Raw genomic sequence first — 14,244 nt, 5'->3', positions numbered from 1 at the left:
ACTCCCTTGGTGTTATTCTGGGTATTTACCATATTTTACAAACCAGTACACAATGGGTAGGTGGACACCCGAATGGAGTGGCATCAGCTGCCTGCATCAGGATTTGAACCCAGGTACTATTGGGCTGGTAGCATCATGGCTAGCAGTGCCAGCACTTTATAAACTTTGTCATTGAAGTGAAAGAAAGGGAGACAGTGGAGGAGAAGGAGAAGACGAAGGAGAAGAAGTAGAACAATAACAACAACAACAACAAGGCTGTGCCCTCCCTTCAACACCTAGTCACTGGCTATAGGGGGAGGAGGATACTTCTTGCTCTCTTGCTGTGAAACTCTATAATGGGTGTGCCCCATGACCTTTGAGAAGCAAACGTAGTATGGTACTTATAATATTGTAATCTTTCGCTTCTCTAGTTTAAAAATATCTGTAGATATTTCATTGTGTGAGATAGAGCCATGATTCAGGGATTTGAAATTGTGAATGATTGAGTGTGAGGCCTGTTTTACCAGGCATACGGTTAATTCTGTCTCCTTATGTCATGTTTTCTTTTTCCTTACTTATTGGACTCTTCCTCACACCATCCTTAGGTAGGAAAAAGGGATCAAGATAATTGTAAAGATAATGATGATGCCCTTTACTTGAACCAAGCTAAAATGTAATTAGATTAAGCTAACCAAAGGTACTTAACTGCCAGGAGTCTGAGATAGCTGAACGAGCCATTCGCACAGACCATTTGTCCATGGAGCGGCTGCTGGTACACACCATCTACCTTCGCACCAAGACCCGCCTCTCAGATCTGAAGCAGGAGATGGACACCAAACTGGGAGTTGATGCTGAAAAATGTTAGTCATTTTTACCATGTACAGGCTGTCTTGTAAGTCAGGGATGTGTTCCAAATATCACAACTTTCTCAATACAGCTGGTACCAGTAGTGTAGGTTGAGGTAAACTGGCAAATCAGATAGCAGTGGATGTTGCTGTTGATGGTGACAGTGATAATAAATATTAATGACAGTGCATTTACACAGGCCAGCTAAGTGGGTCTCCTGCCGTGCTACATGTGCCGGTGCTACAGCCCAACCTGCGTTCGGAACAACTTTTAGTGGCTGTTGACACTCACACAGGTGTTCTTCTACCTCATGTTCCCCAGTACCCTAATTGTCTTCTCATGCCAGATCTCCAGCAGGCCCTCAATCAAGATAACTCCAAACTAGATGACCTCATCTCAGAGCTCAGGTATGAAAAAAGTGATACTTTGTCCCATTTTCTCTCCTTTGAGGCATATATGGTGCTGGAGACCACCTTCTTGTGGTAGCTTTGATATAACTGGGCACCTCCTTTGCCTGGTTATATAAACATCATCAGCTTCCTTCTCATCATCCAAAAAGAGGATGGTGAACTGCAGAAGGGTAGTTTCAGCCTGCAGTCCACCGAATTCACATTATCAGATAAATCTTGGGCCACAGCAGAAACAACAGCAATGTGTAGGGGCCTAGTCCAGTAGATGGAGTTCCACCAAGCTGGTGACATACTTTGCCTGTGTTATTCTTGCCAGCTACAGATCATTTTACTCAGCTTTTGAGAGACCTCTCACTGTGAAGGGTCAGTGAGGGTTGGGTGTAACCTGGTAAGTTCCCTCATGCAAGATGAAATAGTCTAGTTAAAGCAAGAACAAGAACTGACCTTACGTGCTACAAAGAGTGTGAAGCAGTATATTGGTGTGAGAGAAGGAAGGGCAAGAGGAATGTTTTGAGAGAGAGTGAAAGTGTTACATGAGGACAAATATCCTGGAGGCAGTTTTGTTATGGCCATCCCCTGTCAATGGGTTCCTGGGAGGGAATAAAGAGTCAGAGATGATGATGATGATGATGGGTAGGATCATGATGATGGTGATGATGAAGAGGAGTTTGGGTTGATAATAATGATGATGGTGATGATGATAATGTGTGCTAGAGAAGGGTGCCTTTACACATTGGCACAAAGATAAACTGGCAAAGATAAACTGGTGGTTCTGCTGCTCAGTTATACAGCATCCCTCAGTTCCCTCCTTATCCCTCAAAAACAGGATGGTGGGTTGCAGCAGGAGGGCAGTTTTAGCTGCAGTTCACCGAGTTCACATCAGATGAGTCTGATGGCACAACAGTGCTGATAATGTTAATGAAGACACTGAGAGTAATGATGATGATGATAAGTTAGTTTCTTTACAGATACTGGCTGATGGTGCGTCGTACAGAAAAGACCCTTCAACACCTGCCAGCCACTGCACATGAACGCCTTCCCCTCATGTACTACACCTCGCATCCCCTCACCTCACTCAGCAAGCACAAGGTCTTCATCACATTCCACAAGCACCCAGGATATGTCGTGGTGGGTATTTTAGCATGCACGAAGAAAATAGTTTTTTTTTTTTTTTTTTTTTTTTTTTTTTTTTTATATAACTCTGGGCATAGGCTTTACAGCCTGCTCCCATGGCCCAGTAGTCCTCCTACATACCTTACACCACACCTCCACATGTCACCACTTTGGTGCTATCACCCACCGTCCATATTCAATACATGCTAGGGCTGTCTTATACAGGACTGTTGTATTGGTATTAGCGGGGATATTTTTTCAACATGTTGGCAGGTCTTCTGGTAGATCAGTTAAGTCTGTTGTATGAAATTCAAATCCTTAAACTGTTCCCTGCCCCAGCGGGGATTTGAACCTGGGCCCATTAGGACTGTAGGCTACCTCTCTTCTGATTCAGCCACCGCTTCCCACATCTCTAGTTCTTGCAAAAACTGAATAGAGATACAAGAGGGAATCATTTGTAAAAATAATCAGGAATCCCACCCTTGGTTTTTCTTTGGGTCATATTCTGGGTGGCATAGAGGCTTTTCGGCACCTTTTCCTTACCCTCATATACTACACCTCGTATGCCTGCACCTCACTCAGCAAACATGAGGTTTTCACCACAGTCCACAAGCATCTGGGATATGTAGTGGTGGGTGTGGAACTGGTGTACTGTACATTACCTTTATTACAGTATATTGTTTGATTTATTGAGCTAGGATTTTGGGGGTATGATTGATGAGTGACTGAGAATGTGGCCCATTTAATTGTGCAGACTGGGTAGTTCTTCTGTCAGGATTTTCTTGCCCTTTGGGCCCCACCTTGCCCCATGCATTGATAAAGAAGGTGTCTGGATGATAATGTTGATGATAATGATGAATGCATGATTTGTTGAGCATGTATATTATGCTTGAGTTCCAGAATAGCTTGGATGGTAATGTATGAGGTCTGTTCAGAAAGTATCCAACCTTAGGCTCAAAAAAAAAAAAACCTAACCTGTTGAGCGAGAACACGAATCGTCTTTAGAGTAGGCCTCTTCTGACTTGACACACGTAGCCCAGCATTCATTCCGCTGTTTGAAACTTTTTTCAAAGTCGGTTTTCGGTATCTCTTGGAGGTTCTTTATTGTATTTGTCATGATCTCTTCTCTTGGATGAACATTGCTCAAGACACGTTGGAGTGTGCAAATCACAGTAGTTAAGACTTGGGTGTATGGGTATGACCCAGAAACCAAAGCATAGTCATCCCAGTGCGAGCATGCAGGGTTGCCTCGGCCAAAAAGCACGACAGGTCTTCAGGAAGGTGAAATGCACTCGCATGTTGACAGGTTTTTCATCTGCCATGGTGTTGTCGTGAATATGCACCAGAAGGTCAGACTGTCAACAAACATTACTACCTTGAGTTTATCTGTCGTCTTCGAGACCTTTGGAAAGTGGCAAGTTGGAAGCTGCATCATGACAATGCCCCTGCTCATTTGTCTCATTTGATTCAGGAATTTTTGTCCAAACACAACATCCCGCAGGACCGGCAGGCTTCCTACTCGCCAGACATTGCTTTATGCGACTCCTGGTTATTCCCCAAACTCAGAACTTCGCTGAAGGGTTCCCATTTGAGACAAGGGAAGAGATCATGATGAGTGCCACGAGGCATCTTCAGGAGGTACCGAAAACCACTTTTGAAAAATGTTTCAGGCAGTAGAAAGAACGCTGGGCTATGTATGTCAGGTCAGAAGGGGCCTTCTTTGAAGGGAATTAGTGTTCTAGCTCAACACATTAGCTATTTATTTTTATAAAGCCTAAGGTCGGTTACGTTCTGAACAGACCATGTATTGCTGCCACCTGATTACTCAAACATCCCTCACGTCCTTCCTCATCCCCTGGAAGAGGATAGTGAACTGCAGAAGGACATCTTCAGCCTGCAGTCCACTGGGTTCATGTTCAGATGAGTCTGGGACTACTTAAACACAACAACAGAACATTTTACAATGGCCACAGCATTAGATGTAGACTTGTGAGGCAGTGGTGTAAAATTATGTGACATTTATCATATGTTTCTGTCGTGTAAAGTATTGGTACTGTAGTATTGATTTTGTTACGTATTTTGTGCTTTGTTGGATTGTAGAGTTGTGAGGGCTTAATGAGAACTTCTGTGAGATTGAGACTAGTTTGTGCTTGATTTTTTTGGCCCATTTCACTGGGCATGCTGTTGATTAGTTTTCCCTCTGTCCTGCCACACCTCAACTTTAGATGGGAAAAAAGTCTGGATGGTGATAGTTATGGTGATAGTAATGATAATGGTGATGATGATTTACATGTTTTATTTGGCACATTGTCAGATTGTAGAGTTACGAGAGCGTGCTGGAAACCCCTGTGAGGTTGAGACCAGTTTATACTTCATGGTTGTGCGCCAAGCCAGCATTGAAGACAACCCCGATGATGACAGTGTACAGACATCCCTACCAAAGTCCTACCTGCGTGCATACCACCTTGTACCTCTTGATTCCTTCCTCTGCACTCATGGACCTTGTACCAAGGTGGATGGTAAGTTTTATGTGTCATTTTGGTAAATAATTTGCCACACTTTTTCTGGAGGTTTTCCTGATGTAGTTAAACAGGTCTTTTCTTTTTGTCCACCATCACCAATTATTAGCATCTCTATGGAAGTAATTAGCTGGTTTTGGTACCTGCTTCAGCTTCAAGCTGTACTATGTCCACCTATTAGATGAGGATGCTTTAAGAGGACACATGGGATCCTGTCACCAGTTCCACTCTCTTCACATCAGTATTTTCTTGTGTGTTATTTTTAATGTTTGTCGTACCTCTTAGCTGCTTCCTTTACACTGTTATACTGTGCATCAAGGTGGCTACCATTGTGTGTCAAGTTAAGAATGTGAGGTGAGTGAATGAATGAATGATGAATGAATGTTTAAGTAATAAGGAACCACCTCCATTATTTCCTCACTCACGTTGCATTTGTCTCTCAACTCCCTATCTCTTGAAATGATGATGGTGGTCTGCAGTGCTGGTCACTAATCTCTTCCTGCAGTCATCTGGGGTCACATCCAGATAAGTGTGGGTTTGTAAGAACAGGTGATTGTTCACAACTCTGTCTGTTCAGAATGGAGAGAGAGAGCTTAAGTAGGAGAGTGTGTGTGTGATTGAAGTGGAGAGGGAGACCTAGGCTAGGAAAATATATGTGAATGTCAGGGAGATGAAGGATGAAATGAAAGAGAAGAGGGAGAAGGAGGAAGCCAAGGATGGGAGAGTACTGTATATATGAGTGAAGTGGAGGTGAGTGGGAGAGGGAGACCAAGTATAGGAGAGTATATGAGTGAGATGGAGGAGAAGAGCAATCAATTTATACTTCATGGTTGTGCACTGAGCCAGTGTGGGAGGTAATCCTGATGATGAAAATATATAAACAGCCCTACAAAAGTCCTGTGGTTGTGTCTGCCACCTTGCACATTGCAAATCCTTCCTTTACACCAGTGGTTCTCAACCTTGGGATGGCGACCCCAAACTGGGTTGCAAAGTATTTCTGCTAGGTTCAGCAATCCCTCAAAATATCAAGCACGTTTAATTCACAAATCAGATTTTGCCAGCTTATATTTTATATGAATTAAAAGCCAGTATTTGTTGAATATTCAGCTGCATAAAAATACAGCCAGCCAGTGTCTAGGGTTATTTGGAGGTATAATAATACTCTTGATAAGCTGGGGAACATTGTATTTGTGTATCTGTTCTAATGCATTTGTGTAGAGTTAGTGAACTTCCTGCCCTTGGGTGGGAAAGGAGGTCCAGATGATGATGCTGATGCTGATGATGATGATGATGATGATGATGAACATCCAACACTGAATAATATGTGTCGCATTTGATAGTGTAACCATCCTATGTTATCATAACCATACTATGTAACTCTAACCATACTATTTACCCATACCTTGTAACCCTATACAGTAATCCCTGTACTTTCCAGACGCCCACTTTCCGGACACCCCACTTACCGGACATTGTGGGTCTGGACCTTTGGAACCCAAAAATGGCCAAAAAAAGAAAAAAATCCCCCCCAAATCCGAATTTTTTCCCACCCATAATTTGAAATTGTTGCGCGGCAAACAGCTGGTTTACACCATGGCCCCTTCACCCCTTCCTTCCTCCCCCCTCCCCTCTCAGGGTTGCCATTTGGTATTTTTCATTACCAAATGTGTGCCAATTTGGTAATTAAAAATTCGTTTGGTAATGAATCAGAATAATACATTACCAAACGGATTTTTCACATGTATGAGGTTACACAGGATGGAGATGGTGGATTGTTTGCTCTCTCTGATTAATCTGCTAGCCAACATAGCGTGAAAATAATCAACATGCTGTTAATTATGAGAAGAGTGATTACATGTATTTCCACTTGTATATATAATTAGTGAAGAATAAATGCTAGCTTTACAAATTTGGTAATGAAAAGTTAAATTTGGTAATGAAAATTGAGGAGTTTGGTAATGTGGTCGTTGCGATCTGGCAACTCTGTTTCCTCATCAACACTCCAACAGTTACTGCCTGACTTCGATGGTGAGTAGATGCCTACCGCAATGGAAGCCACACGTGCTCATTTTTTGTGGATAAACAGTGAGTAAACTGCAATACCTCGCCAGTAGACCACACGGGAATTTGCAGTGTTATACAGTGTTAAGAAATTAGAATTTAGAGTGCAGAGGATTAACTGTGGAGTGCAAATTGGCGGTTGAAACTGGCGTGATGCAGTTAGGAACAATGTGCAGTGTTAAACAATTATAACTCACAGTGCAAAGAACTAAGTGCAGCACAACAATGGATTACTGTACGTGCTTCAAGAGCATTTTCAACACTGCCAAAACCTTAGAAAAGCTGGCCACAAACATGCTGTAAGTACCCTGGCTGAGGTACAGTCACTTCTAAATCCTCATTCTTTGGTTCCTTTTCATTTATTTCATGCTTTATGTCCATTATTGGTGTGAATAGGGTCTTAAATAGGTGCTGTGCGTGTCTGGTAAGGAGTTATTTAGGTGGCTTTCAAAGTTAGGCTGGGTTTTGGGTCCTTAAGTACCAGTCCAGGAGCTAGGGGCCCACTTTCCGGACATGCTTTTGGCTCTGTTACATCGGATAGTTGAGGGATTACTGTATATATAACCATACATTCATAATGTCTTAAACCTGTGTACCTGACCAACAATGCATGTATCAGCTGATTTCAAAAACTGTGTAGCAAGCAAGCCTGTACGCTAACTAGTCTCAGTAGCCAGTTGAGGGGCTGGCATAGAACAGGTTGGACCTGTGGTTGTCTTCTTCAAATAAACTTCCATTATATATCACTCAAGACCTCTGGATTTCTCCTAACTGGAGATACGAGAGGGGATGAAACAAATTGGTGGCTGTGGTGGGATTTGAACCCACACCTCCGAATGGATTTGGAGAAAGCATATGACAGGGTGGATAGACAAGGATTGTGGAAAGTGTTAAGAATATATGGAGTAGATGGGAAGTTGTTGAATGCTGTGAAGAGTATGTACGATGGTGCGAAGGCTGCAGTGCGTGTGGATGGTGAACTAAGTGAATTTTTCTCTTTGAAAGTTGGTTTGAAACAGGGATGTGTCATGTCTCCATGGTTGTTCAATCTGTATATGGATGGGGTAATAAAAGAGGTACAAGGTAGGGTAGTGGATGTTGGAGTGGCCCTGGTGAGAGAGGATAGTGTTTGGAAACTCCCTGTACTGTTGTTTGCAGATGATACTGTGTTGTTGAGTGAAGACGAAGGGGAGCTGCAAGGCTTGGTGGATGAGTTTGAGAGAGTGTGTAAGAAACGGAATCTAAAGGTGAATGTAGGGAAGAGTAAAGTGATGGTCTTTGAGAGAGGTGAAGTTAGTGAATGTACAGCGAGGTTGGATTGTGAGGAATTGGAAAATGTGAGTACGTTTAAGTACTTGGGTAGTGTGATGAGTAAGGATGGAGGTTTGGAGGGTGAAGTGCTTGAAAGGGTACAACAGGGAAGAAAGGTTGCTGGTTCTTTGAAAGCAGTGATAAGAAACAGGGAAGTGAGCATGGAAGTGAAAAAGTTACTACATGACAGTATTGTGATACCAACTCTAACGTACGGAAGTGAAGCTTGGACATTGTTGGAAGGACACAAGTCAAGAGTGAGAGCAGTGGAAATGAGTTATTTAAGAGGAGCCTGTGGAGTCACGTGGAGAGACAGGCTGACGAATGAGGGTATAAAGGAGCGTTGTGGTGTTGATGTGGATGTGATAGGTAGCGTTATGAGGAACACACTGAGGTGGTTTGGCCATGTGGAGAGGATGGAGTGTGAAAGACTGACGAAGAGAGTGTATGTGAGTGAGGTGGAGGGGGGAAGAGGGAGGGGGAGGCCGAGGATGAGATGGAGGGATGGGGTGGAGAGGTATATGAGAGAGGGGGGTGTGAGTTGGGAGCAGGGCAGTGAAATGGCAGGGGACAGGGCGACTTGGAGGCGATTTGTTTGTGGCCACCCCAAATGGGATTGAGGTGTCTGGCAATAGATAGATAGATAGACCTACGAAGAGACTGGTGTTCCCAGTCCGTCACCCATCTAAGTACTATCTAGACCCAACTTTGCTTAACTTTGTTGATCAGACAAGAAGCGGTGCACTCAACGTGGTATGGCCGTTGGCTGGTGATTGGCACTGTGAGTGGGAACGGATAGTGTTAAGTTTCCCCCTTGTAGTGGGTCACGGTAATCTAATGAAGCGGCTGACTACAAGGGGGAAACCTAACACTATCATTATCATAACAAGTATTTATATACCTAGTCTATATACTCATACACCTTGTCTCTCCACCATTCGAACTGCTTCGTGTGCAGTGATATGAAGTGTGCCCCACTTGTTTATCCTCTTTTATCAAATTACTGTAATGTATTTTTACCTGTACTTGCCAGCAAGGTTCAGGATCGAGGCTTCCATTAGGTCAGTTTAACAACTTTGATTTTAAGGCTAATTAGAAACATTGTCATCTTTTGCTTGTCATCATGGAATATAAGAAAACCATTTTAGTTCAGCGTATCATTGAGGTAGACTTTTTTTTTTTTCAAAGTTTGTTTAAAGATATTGAAAACAGTTATGATATTAACTAGAAGAAAATGGAACCATGATAATTTAGCCTCCTTAACTTACAAATCTTTTACATTGTTCAGTAATAGGTAAGTAAATTATGGTAATAAGTACTGGTATGCGCATTGTTTTTCCCATTGCATCCCACCATATCATATCTTATTGTTTATAAAGGCTCCTACATGCTTGCATGTGTTGGCCTTGGTCACATAATGGCAGCTTTTACAGTGCTAGATCTCTGGCAGCTTCCCTATTTAGTTCACCAGTGAGGTTGTAATCATGGTTTGAGGTGTATATTTGAAGTTGCAGGGGAAAAAGGTTAGGAACTCCTGCTTTATGTTTTCATGGGCTGTGCATGAAGGTGGATGCTTGGCATTAAGAGACATGGGAAGGATGATGCAATGAAGGTGGTTAAGGAAGGACTAGATGTGAAGCTAGAGTGTGAGGTGAGTGAGGAAATAATGGAGGTGTTTAAGTATGAAAGAACCACCTCCATTATTTCCTCACTCACCCTGCATTCATCCCCCTGCCAACCACCATGTCCTGAAAGAAAGATAATGGGCTGCAGTGCTGGCCACTTCTTTAGCTTCCTGCAGTCAGCTGGACTCACATCCAAATGACCCATGGTTTACAATAACCACAACATGTTGAATGATGGTGTATGGACTTAATTCTGTTTGTGGAGAATGGAGGGGAGAAGAGGAGGGGAAAATGAGGATAGGTTAGAGGGTGAGGGGGAGACGAGGATGGGATAGATAGACAGGGTGGAGAATGAGAGATTGACTAGGAGAATGTACTGCAATCCCTCGATTATCTGACGTAATAAAGCCATCAGTACCTCCGGATACGGACGAAATCTGGGTTGAGAGCAGTACCCTACCTACCTATACCCAGCCTATATGTACAGTGCCCCTTCTAATTGTGGCAGTGTTCTTTGGTCTTTCAGTTATTTAGACATCAAAACACATGTGGGAAAATCCAGTATAAAGTTAGACACTAAGAAAACAATGCAGAAACAATAAATATCCACAAATAAATAAATGAAGGAGATGAAGGTTGCAAAAAGAATGTTAATAAATTAGTGTTCTGTACACTACTCGCAACTGCGGACAGGCGTCGTAACCCTCTGGCCTCCATCTGGTGTGCAGTAATCCCATGTGGTCTAGTGGCTAACAAAATCACTTAACATGTGTCAAACACCAGATCATATTCCTGCAGCATGCGTGAAGTGGTCCAGCCTGTGTCCCTTGCTCAATATCTCAGGATTCTCCAGAGTGAAAACCTTCCTTTATCATTTCACAGGTGGTGGTGGGGCCATATCATGCACACAGGAATCCCTCAGAGGAAAATCAAGGCCTAAAGAATGTAGGGAACCACTACAAATGCAACAGTGGAAGCTGCCATTGTTTTAACATGGCCAAGCACATCCCCACTCGTGAGAGACAAAGGCGGGAACTGAGGTTCAGTACCACCAAGTGAACACAGTGCTACCATGTCTCAACCCACACTTGGCTATGAGCACACAAGTAAAAAGCACCAAACTGACCTGTGAGCACAAGGGACATTTTTGCTTGGCCAGGCAAATGTTGCCATGTGGCAAGAACACTGGATTCACCATACCTCATGACCTCAGGGAGTGTCTGAATAATCCTGCCGGCCAGGCAACTTTAACCATGTGGTAGGGAGGCAGACGGCTGCGTGTGCCCGGGAGCGTCTGAGTAATCTGGGCGGCTGGGAGACTTTGACTGTTCGGTGAAGAGGCAGACAGCCATTTTTGCTCATCTGGTAGGTTAGGGTCTGTATTACTCGTGTGCGGCCGGTAGCATCTGAGTTATCCGGTTGGCTGGGGGACTTTGACTGTTCGGTGGTGGACAGCCATTTTTGCTGAGCTGGCGGGTTGCGATCTGTTACCCTTGCGTGGCAAGAGAGGCTGGCTGGCCTCCCTTCCAGTTTTTTTTTTTAATTTGTAGGCCACCCTGCCAGTAATGTCAGAAATTTTATGTTCGGATACGGACAACTGGATATGAAAATAATAGAGCCAAGGCCTAATGCCCGGATATAGAGCATGTGCGGATACGGAGCATTCAGATAATCAAGTGATTGTGTGAGTGAAGTGAAAGTTTAGAGGAGGAGGAGAAGGAGACCAAGGATGAAATGGAAGACTGGGGTGGAGAGTAAGAGATTGGCTAGGAGAGCGTGTGTGAATGAGGTGGAGGAGGGAGAGGGGGTGTCTGAGGATGAGATGAAGGGATAAGACCAGTTTATACTCCCTGGTTGTACTTCAAGGCAGCATTAAAGATATTTCTGATGATGACGGTATGTGGACATCCCTACCAGAGCCCTATTTGCATGCATACCACTGTGTGCCGCATAACTCCTTCCTTCACAGTTGGGACCCTGCATTATATTGGACTGACTGACTGATTGATTGATTATAGTATCAGTCATATCCATGGGTCAGTGCCTATCTCCTTGTACAACCTCTCAAGTCTTTCCTTTGTACTTAGACACTAGAGAAAAATGGATGGAAAGTTTTAATTGTTTATAGTCAACAAATTTAAATGATTCATTGTCTGTTGAGGTAAAGTATTTGAACTGGTTAAGACCCATAAAGGTTTGCATCCAAGAGGTGAATGGGTTTTATTGCTCTCATATGTTTCAGAGGCTAGCTTCTGCTCACCCTTTCCTTTAAGTAGCTTAGCCCTGGGCCCCTACACTTCTGGTGGGGTAATAATGGATGAGAGGGTGGATGAAGGAGGGTAATTAACTTAGCTTAACTCTGTCTGATCACTCTCATCTTATATGTTGAGACCAACTGCCTAGCCCTGGGCTCCTGTGCTCCTCGTGAGGCAATGTAGGATTGGATGATGGATGGATGGATGAACTCTGTCTGGAGGTCTTACTCAGCTGAAGAAGCCATTTGTTTGCCCACCATCACCAGTCTCACTTTAGCCATAGGAAGCTTTGTAGTGTTTCTTCCTTAGTGATTTATTTTGCATGTTACACTTAAACATTCTCTTGTATGCTATTTATATTGCTTGACTGTCAACGTAGTTTGTATTAGTAGCATTTGTGAGGATGTTTATGTGTAATAATGCAGTGTCAGTCAATAAGGATGAGGTGTTCTGAAATCTCCAAGGCAGAGTAGAAATACTGCATGATATGTAGTGCTGTGGCTCATTCACTTAACTTGGTCCTCTTTTTCTTTTTTGTGCAGCGTTCCCATTGCTTATTGGCAGAAAAAACACAGTGATATGGCTCCACTGTTTTTCCACAGCAGGTTTTTGTTTATGGTATCATATTCTAGTGTTTAGCTGTTGTTACAGCTAAGCATTCGGTATAGAGTGATAGCAATTTTAAGCCAAGTTAAAGTAGAGAGATGAGATGCACTGGCAAATTTAAGGTGGTGCCTTTGAGGCCGTGGCCCCCCCAGGAGGTATGTTGGTGTCCCTCTTTAATTCCTTCCAGTTGTTTGCTGTGCCTCTTGTTCCTTTCAACTCTTAGGGCCATAGGCAAGTAGAAGTGTCGGGCACCTCACCCTCACCCAAACGTATAGATGCCACACACGAAAAGTATCTTTTAACACATGTGTTTGTGTATGTGTGGAAATGGGAATGTTAGTGAATGTTTTCCTATAGAAAACGTTCACTGTATGTCTGGCCTAACCTTCCAAAACTTACTTATAAGAATGAGGTACATACGTAATAAGTAATGAAAATTTAAATAAGCTGGCTACTAGCGGGTACCCCTTTCTTGCTTGCCCCCCCACCCCCCCGAGAATAGCCAACTATGGCACCCCTTTCTTGCTTGGCTCACCCCAGAATAGCCTTCTAGATCCACCTATGATGAGATGGAGTGGTATATGAGAGAGAGAGAGAGAGAGAGATGCCTGATGGCAGAGGATTGGATGGCGTGGTGATTTGTTCATGGCCACTCCTTCCAGGATTAAGGCATCAAGTTATAGATATGCTGTAATTAAAGTGAAAAGAATATACTTTTAATAGTTTTGCTTGATATTCTTTGACAGTTGTGGAGCCTGGAGAACGAGCATTGGGGTGTAAGAGGAAGGTGTTACAGCGTGGTGAACCGCCCAGCAAGAGAGTCAAAGTGCCGGCTTACTTCCTTCCTGATGTGGCCCAGTGTGTGGCCATGAGTGACATGAAGCTGCCTCTCACACATCTGTCTCTTAAGGTGCAGTTCTGTTTATGTGTCTTCATCTGTCTGTATACCTAGACATACATTTATCCATGTAGGTACTGGTGTATTTCCTGCCTGATGTGGCCCAGTGTATGGTCGTGAGTGACATGAAGCTTCCCCTAAAACATCTGTCATTTAGGGTACAGTTTCAAAGAGGTTAATATAAGATTGACTACTGTACTGTTAACTTCATTTTATTAAATCTGTGAAGGAAGTTATATTCTTGGCTTGGCTTTCAGATAAGAGGCAGGCAGCCTTCCATTGAAGAGTCCTGGGTTTGATTCCTGGCACAGTATTGGCAATATATTAGTTTGCTTGGTTTTTTGTCTGTCTGCATCTGTCTGTCTTCAGCATTATGGGAAAAGAAATTTGTGCATTTGTACTAAATTTGGAATAATTCATGACTGATGACCATCAGAGGGACAAGTGATTAGATGTAAGATTGGATGAAATAGGTTAAAAATGAAGGTCAAAAGAGGAGATGTTGTTGCCTTGGCCAAAGTATGAGCTCTCCGTGTGCTCTTTTTTTTTTAGAACGAGGGCATATCACAGCCTTTTTTAAACCACTCCTACTCAGTAACTTTATATTTGTTGCAAAATCTT

At 43.2% G+C, this 14,244-nt stretch overlaps 1 protein-coding gene across 1 annotated transcript in view; it reads left to right on the top strand.

Moving 5' to 3' along the window:
- Window positions 1–14,244, top strand: part of MED14 (mediator complex subunit 14) — a 68,999-nt gene that overhangs the window by 28,212 nt on the left and 26,543 nt on the right. Inside the window, exons 8-12 of the mRNA XM_080268609.1 lie at window positions 692–839; window positions 1,025–1,232; window positions 2,204–2,363; window positions 4,663–4,867; window positions 13,472–13,635. Coding sequence (XP_080124735.1) covers window positions 692–839; window positions 1,025–1,232; window positions 2,204–2,363; window positions 4,663–4,867; window positions 13,472–13,635 — 885 coding nt within the window. The remainder of the gene's footprint in view (window positions 1–691; window positions 840–1,024; window positions 1,233–2,203; window positions 2,364–4,662; window positions 4,868–13,471; window positions 13,636–14,244) is intronic.

Source organism: Coenobita brevimanus, chromosome 28, assembly GCF_032717465.1.
Source record: "Coenobita brevimanus isolate Jiangsu-jjx chromosome 28, ASM3271746v2, whole genome shotgun sequence".
In the NCBI taxonomy this organism is placed as follows: Eukaryota; Metazoa; Arthropoda; class Malacostraca; order Decapoda; family Coenobitidae; genus Coenobita; species Coenobita brevimanus.
Note: the sequence above shows the minus strand (reverse complement) of the source record. Positions and strands in the feature narration are given on the sequence as shown.